The sequence below is a fragment of the Salvelinus namaycush genome, unplaced genomic scaffold (assembly GCF_016432855.1).
Source record: "Salvelinus namaycush isolate Seneca unplaced genomic scaffold, SaNama_1.0 Scaffold670, whole genome shotgun sequence".
NCBI lineage: Eukaryota > Metazoa > Chordata > Actinopteri > Salmoniformes > Salmonidae > Salvelinus > Salvelinus namaycush.
The window spans coordinates 37,501-45,476 of record NW_024061387.1 but is presented as its reverse complement, the minus strand read 5'-3'; the positions used below and the strand labels follow the sequence as shown (position 1 = coordinate 45,476).

Below are 7,976 nucleotides of genomic sequence, written 5' to 3'. Positions count from 1 at the left end.
TGGAGAGACACCCTCCTGTAGATTTTGGAGAGCCCTGCCCCCTCTATGGGTCCAGGAACAGGGACCCCTGCGCCCTCTATGGGTCCAGGAACAGGGATGGAGACCCCTGCCCCCTCTATGGGTCCAGGAACAGGGATGGAGAGCCCTGCCTCTTCTATGGGTCCAGGAACAGGGATGGAGACCCCTGCCTCCTCTATGGGTCCAGGAACAGGGATGGAGACCCCTGCCCCCTCTATGGGTCCAGGAACAGAGATGGAGACCCCTGTCTCCTCTCTGTGTCCAGGAACAGGGATGGAGACCCCTTCCTCCTCTATGGGTCCAGGAACAGGGATGGAGAGCCCTGCCTCTTCTATGGGTCAATGAACAGGGATGGAGACCCCTGCCTCCTCTATGGGTCCAGGAACAGGGATGGAGACCCCTGCCTCCTCTATGGGTCCAGGAACAGGGATGGAGACCCCTGCCCCCTCTATGGGTCCAGGAACAGGGATGGAGACCCCTGCCCCCTCTATGGGTCCAGGAACAGGGATGGAGACCCCTGCCTCCTCTATGGGTCCAGGAACAGGGATGGAGACCCCTCTATGGGTCCAGGAACAGGGATGGAGACCCCTCTATGGGTCCAGGAACAGGGATGGAGACCCCTGCCTCCTCTATGGGTCCAGGAACAGGGATGGAGACCCCTGCCTCCTCTATGGGTCCAGGAACAGGGATGGAGACCCCTGCCTCCTCTATGGGTCCAGGAACAGGGATGGAGACCCCTGCCTCCTCTATGGGTCCAGGAACAGGGATGGAGACCCCTGCCTCCTCTATGGGTCCAGGAACAGGGATGGAGACCCCTGCCTCCTCTATGTGTCCAGGAACAGGGATGGAGACCCCTCTATGTGTCCAGGAACAGGGATGGAGACCCCTGCGTCCTCTATGTGTCCAGGAACAGGGATGGAGACCCCTCTATGGGTCCAGGAACAGGGATGGAGACCCCTGTCTCCTCTATGGGTCCAGGAACAGTGCACTAAATAGACAGTTCGTTATTTTTAAAGGTGCAATTTCCTGGTTGCGCTGCCATTTCCTGGTTGCTCTGCCATTTCCTGGTTGCTAAAATTCTAATAGTTAGCCTAATTTCAGTTTATGTGACAAAACAAGTAATACATAGAGTAGATAATCATTGTACTGTCCAAATCTTTGTGAAATATCTTTTCAAAAACCAGAAATAAGGCGTTTTCAGCTGTTGAAGCTTGTGTACAAATCCGAAATGAAAACACGCAAAAATTAAACTTAAGAACGAAAAGCATAGAACAGATGTGCCACTTCTTAGACTGGCTTTCAATGAGAATGACAGATCTATAACTCACTTTCTATGTGATTTTTTTTTTTTTTTAAGAAAATCTCATTTGATCAGGGAAATTATATGCTTTAGTGTTTCTGTCTTTATGTACGATCACTAGTAGTGTTTCTCTTGTTGATGTCTGATCTATCCGTCTCTGTATGTCTCTGTCTCTGTCTCTGTATGTCTCTGTCTCTGTCTCTGTATGTCTCTGTCTCTGTCTCTGTCTCTGTAACTCTCTCTGTCTCTCTCTCTCTCTCTCTCTCTCTCTCTCTCTCTCTCTCTCTCTCTCTCTCTCTCTCTCTCTCTCTCTCTGTCTCTGTCTCTGTAACTCTCTCTCTCTCTCTCTCTCTCTCTGTCTCTCTGTCTCTCTCTCTCACTCTCTCTCTCTCTCGCTCTCGCTCTCTCTCTCTCTCTCTCTCTCTCTCTCTCTCTCTCTCTCTCTCATCCTCTGGTCCACTTGGTCATGTAGGAAGGAGGACTCCCTGCCTGCCTGCCATGCGCACGCACACACACACACACACAAAGACACACACACACACACACACCAACAGAGATCAATTGGTGGAATAATACATTAAAAACAGGGGAAGTGGGAATTAACTAAGGTGCGGCGGGGGGGATAAATTAATGAAAAATAAAAAAAATAATATCAATATTATAATATACACACAAAATAGAAAGTTGATTCTCCTGTGGTCAGTCTCCCTAAACCCTGCTGCTCTTTGAAGACATCATTAGCTGTGTTTTATCAGTATATTGACCCTGAAAGCAGTACCTGAGGGGTTTCCATAGCTACTCACTACACTCACTATGCTACCCGGCGCTGTGCTGCCGACCCACCAGACCCACCCGGCAGGAACAGTAGCTGTGGATTGATGAAATAACACTTTGAAGTGGATTTTCCATTTGAAGGATTTATCCATCTGGGGATTTGATTCATGCCCATGTTTCTGGACCTCAAGGCTGTGCGTGTGTGTGTGTGTGTGTGTGTGTGTGTGTAGTGTGTGTGTGTGTGTGTGTGTGTGTGTGTGTGTGTGTGTGTGTGTGTGTGTGTGTGTGTGTGTGTGTGTGTGTGTGTGTGTGTGTGTGTGTGTGTGTGTGTGTGTGTGTCTGTGTGTGTGTGTGTGTGTGTGTGTGTGTGTGTGTGTGTGGGAGGGAGGAAAGAGCTATCGCTCGTCCGTTTGCTTTCCAGCATTATTTCATATTTACTCCTGATTCCCTGATTCCCTGATTCCCTGACTGAGACAATGAGTGGTGTTGTGTGTTTAGCTAATGAGAGAGAGAGATGTTAAGGGAAATACATCCCTCCCTACCCTCTATTGATTTACTTAACGGTTTGATAGTTTAAAACCCATAAGAGTCTAAGCCGGGAGGAGTTCTCACTAAGCTACAGCATATGGAATTGTTTTAAGAAGGTCAAACCAAGGATCATTTTTCATATTTGGAATTGTAATACTTCTTGAAGTATCAAAAAATATAAAACATTGGCTTAATTAATATATTTTTTGAGGCCTTACTGATATTAGCCCATACAAACACATAGAATAACAGATTCAGAGGACCTCATCCCATTAGTCGAGGAAGCCAACAGAGGATCTCATCCCATTAGTCGAGGAAGCCATCAGAGGATCTCATCCCACTAGTCGAGGAAGCCAACAGAGGATCTCATCCCACTAGTCGAGGAAGCCAACAGAGGATCTCATCCCATTAGTCGAGGAAGCCAACAGAGGACCTCATCCCACCAGTCGAGGAAGCCAACAGAGGATCTCATCCCACCAGTCGAGGAAGCCAACAGAGGATCTCATCCCACTAGTCGAGGAAGCCAACAGAGGACCTCATCCCACTAGTCGAGGAAGCCAACAGAGGATCGCATCCCATTAGTTGAGGAAGCCAACAGAGGATCTCGTCCCACTAGTCGAGGAAGCCAACAGAGGATCGCATCCCACTAGTCGAGGAAGCCAACAGAGGATCTCATCCCACTAGTCGGGGGAAGCCAACAGAGGATCGCATCCCACTAGTCGAGGAAGCCAACAGAGGATCGCATCCCACTAGTCGAGGAAGCCAACAGAGGATCGCATCCCACTAGTCGGGGGAAGCCAACAGAGGATCGCATCCCACTAGTCGAGGAAGCCAACAGAGGATCGCATCCCACTAGTCGAGGAAGCCAACAGAGGATCTCATCCCATTAGTCGAGGAAGCCAACAGAGGATCGCATCCCACTAGTCGAGGAAGCCAACAGAGGATCTCATCCCATTAGTCGAGGAAGCCAACAGAGGATCTCATCCCATTAGTCGAGGAAGCCAACAGAGGATCTCGTCCCATTAGTCGAGGAAGCCAACAGAGGATCTCATCCCATTAGTCGAGGAAGCCAACAGAGGATCTCATCCCATTAGTCAGGAAGCCAACAGAGGATCTCATCCCACTCGTCGAGGAAGCCAACAGAGGATCTCGTCCCATTAGTCGAGGAAGCCAACAGAGGATCTCGTCCCATTAGTCGAGGTAGTCTAAGGACTTGGAGAGACACAATCTGCTCATTATATTAGCCTGCAACACAAGCCTGTCTGGGTTATACTCCATTGTGGATTGTCTTTTCCATGGTAAAACAATGAAAAACAATGAAAATATAAAAATACCCCAAAAATCATTAAGCTTTAGCGTATGTTAGTATAGATTTACATTTCTCGCAATTTCATACACACACACACACACACACACACACACACACACACACACACACACACACACACACACACACACACACACACACACACACACACACACACACACACACACACACACACACACACACACACACACACACACACACACACGAGGATAGAGGCACATTTGTCCAGTATTTTACCCCAAAATATTTGCCCTTTAATCTCAACCCCCCCCAGTCAGAATCCTTCCTCTATCTCTCCTTCCAACTCAGGGCTGATTTGACACTTGGTGAAGGCGAAGTGCTAGATTTAACACTCACAGAATGGGTGTTGGAGGAGGCGTGATCCGCCTTCGTAGTCTTCTCACAGAAAATAATCACCCCATCACTTTATGGAAACTTTTTTTTGTGGCTAAGGCCTTGCTCTGTCTCTCACACCAAGCTAGCGAGGGGGCACGGTTACGTATTCTCGTCATACTTAGCTAGTGAGGGGCAGGTCATGTGACAGAGACACGCGGTGTGAAAGAGAGAAGGACTAGTAGTGTTAAATGGACCAATCACATTGAGTTCTCTTTCAGGGGAATGTTAACACCATCAGTATGTATATATACACGCTGTGTTTAGATGGTAGGCTACTTATACTTGATGAATTTATTTCCTAAAACGCTACGTCCCACCTATTTGTAACAGTCGTGTTTATTTCATCAGATATGATTGCGTACGGGGTACTTTCATGTGTATGTAAAATATTACTGCTCTCAGATGTTTTAGTCATAGATTTTAGATGTGGATGAAAATGTGTTTTATTTGCTAAAAAACCCTACATATCCATTGTTTAGCTGGAATGGAATGTTGGCATCACGTTACCGTTTATTTGACTGATATCTCACTTAGCGATATTAAGAGGAATACAGTTTATTTGACTGATATCTCACTTAGCGATATTAAGAGGAATACAGTTTATTTGACTGATATCTCACTTAGCGATATTAAGAGGAGTACAGATACTCTAAGTCACTCTGGATAAGAGCGTCTGCTAAATGACAACAAAAATGTCAAATGTAAATATTTTCAATACGTATCTCATATTACTGTATTGAATTATTATTATATATATATATGTTAAATATTGATGTCACAAATGTATTATTTGTAGTGTTCTTTATTAAAATGTAGTGTTTTTGTTACAGCAGTACACCTTATGTCTCTGTGAGGCCCGACATGCAGCATTTTGAAGAAACACATGATTATTTGTCTCTCTGAAATGAAACCATCAAGTGATCGATTTTTAAACAAATACACGTCTGTCATTGAACAACCGCATGCCATGATTAGATTTTGAACAAACACACCAATCTCTTTTATATATATATTTTTTTAACAATATAAGCTAATTGACCAATTTCTTCAAATTGAGAAATTGTGAAAGAGTTTTGGGATGAAACTTCACCTATATTCCTCTTCACTGTATATAGACTTTATTTTTGTTCTATTGTGTTATTGACTGTACGTTTGTTTATTCCATGTGTAACTCTGTGTTGTTGTTTGTGTCGCGCTGCTTTGCTTTATCTTGGCCAGGTCGCAGTTGTAAATGAGAACTTGTTCTCAACTTGCCTACCTGGTTAAATAAAGGTGAAATAAAAATAAATAAATGAATTAATAAATAAAAATTCCCAGGTGTGGGACATAAGATAACTGAATAAAAGGCCTATGCGAGTGTTGTTATCGCTGCAGTTAGTACAGAATGCCAGAGATGGTGGTATAACCTCTATCTGTACTGTAGTAGAAACAGGATGCCAGAGATGGTGGTATAAACTCTATCTGTACTGTAGTAGAAACAGGATGCCAGAGATGGTGGTATAAACTCTATCTGTACTGTAGTAGAAACAGGATGCCAGAGATGGTGATATAACCTCTATCTGTACTGTAGTAGAAACAGGATGCCAGAGATGGTGGTATAAACTCTATCTGTACTGTAGTAGAAACAGGATGCCAGAGATGGTGGTATAACCTCTATCTGTACTGCAGTAGAAACCGGATGCCAGAGATGGTGGTATAACCTCTATCTGTACTGCAGTAGAAACCGGATGCCAGAGATGGTGGTATAACCTCTATCTGTACTGTAGTAGAAACAGGATGCCAGAGATGGTGGTATAAACTCTATCTGTACTGTAGTAGAAACAGGATGCCAGAGATGGTGGTATAAACTCTATCTGTACTGTAGTAGAAACAGGATGCCAGAGATGGTGATATAAACTCTATCTGTACTGTAGTAGAAACAGGATGCCAGAGATGGTGGTATAACCTCTATCTGTACTGTAGTAGAAACAGGATGCCAGAGATGGTGGTATAAACTCTATCTGTACTGTAGTAGAAACAGGATGCCAGAGATGGTGGTATAACCTCTATCTGTACTGTAGTAGAAACAGGATGCCAGAGATGGTGGTATAAACTCTATCTGTACTGTAGTAGAAACAGGATGCCAGAGATGGTGGTATAAACTCTATCTGTACTGTAGTAGAAACAGGATCCCAGAGATGGTGGTATAAACTCTATCTGTACTGTAGTAGAAACAGGATGCCAGAGATGGTGGTATAACCTCTATCTGTACTGTAGTAGAAACAGGATGCCAGAGATGGTGGTATAACCTCTATCTGTACTGTAGTAGAAACAGGATGCCAGAGATGGTGGTATAAACTCTATCTGTACTGTAGTAGAAACAGGATGCCAGAGATGGTGGTATAAACTCTATCTGTACTGTAGTAGAAACAGGATGCCAGAGATGGTGGTATAATCTCTATCTGTACTGTAGTAGAAACAGGATGCCAGAGATGGTGATATAGTATCTATCTGTACTGTAGTAGCAACAGGATGCCAGAGATGGTGGTATAACCTCTATCTGTACTGTAGTAGAAACAGGATGCCAGAGATGGTGGTATAAACTCTATCTGTACTGTAGTAGAAACAGGATGCCAGAGATGGTGGTATAAACTCTATCTGTACTGTAGTAGAAACAGGATGCCAGAGATGGTGGTATAACCTCTATCTGTACTGTAGTAGAAACAGGATGTCAGAGATGGTGGTATAACCTCTATCTGTACTGTAGTAGAAACAGGATGCCAGAGATGGTGGTGTAAACTCTATCTGTACTGTAGTAGAAACAGGATGCCAGAGATGGTGGTATAACCTCTATCTGTACTGTGGTAGAAACAGGATGCCAGAGATGGTGGCATAAACTCTATCTGTACTGTAGTAGAAACAGGATGCCAGAGATGGTGGTATAAACTCTATCTGTACTGTAGTAGAAACAGGATGCCAGAGATGGTGATATAGTATCTATCTGTACTGTATTAGAAACAGGATGCCAGAGTTGGTGGTATAACCTCTATCTGTGCTGTATTAGAAACAGGATGCCAGAGTTGGTGGTATAACCTCTATCTGTACTGTAGTAGAAACAGGATGCCAGAGATGGTGGTATAACCTCTATCTGTACTGTAGTAGAAACAGGATGCCAGAGATGGTGGTATAAACTCTATCTGTACTGTAGTAGAAACAGGATGCCAGAGGTGGTGGTATAACCTCTATCTGTACTGTAGTAGAAACAGGATGCCAGAGATGGTGGTATAAACTCTATCTGTACTGTAGTAGAAACAGGATGCCAGAGATGGTGGTATAACCTCTATCTGTACTGTAGTAGAAACAGGATGCCAGAGATGGTGGTATAAACTCTATCTGTACTGTAGTAGAAACAGGATGCCAGAGATGGTGGTATAAACTCTATCTGTACTGTAGTAGAAACAGGATGCCAGAGATGGTGGTATGACCTCTATCTGTACTGTAGTAGAAACAGGATGCCAGAGATGGTGGTATAACCTCTATCTGTACTGTAGTAGAAACAGGATGTCAGAGATGGTGGTATAACCTCTATCTGTACTGTAGTAGAAACAGGATGCCAGAGATGGTGGTATGACCTCTATCTGTACTGTAGTAGAA

General features: G+C 44.3%; 1 protein-coding gene across 1 annotated transcript in view; it reads right to left on the bottom strand.

The window, feature by feature from the left end:
* Positions 1-505: 505 nt before the first annotated feature.
* LOC120042394 (pheromone-regulated protein PRM7-like) overlaps positions 506-7,976 on the bottom strand; it is a gene marked incomplete at its 5' end in the record, with an annotated part of 22,016 nt that continues 14,545 nt past the window's right edge. Inside the window, 2 exons of the mRNA XM_038987229.1 lie at positions 506-544; positions 637-874. Of these exons, the coding sequence (XP_038843157.1) occupies positions 506-544; positions 637-874 (277 nt within the window). The remainder of the gene's footprint in view (positions 545-636; positions 875-7,976) is intronic.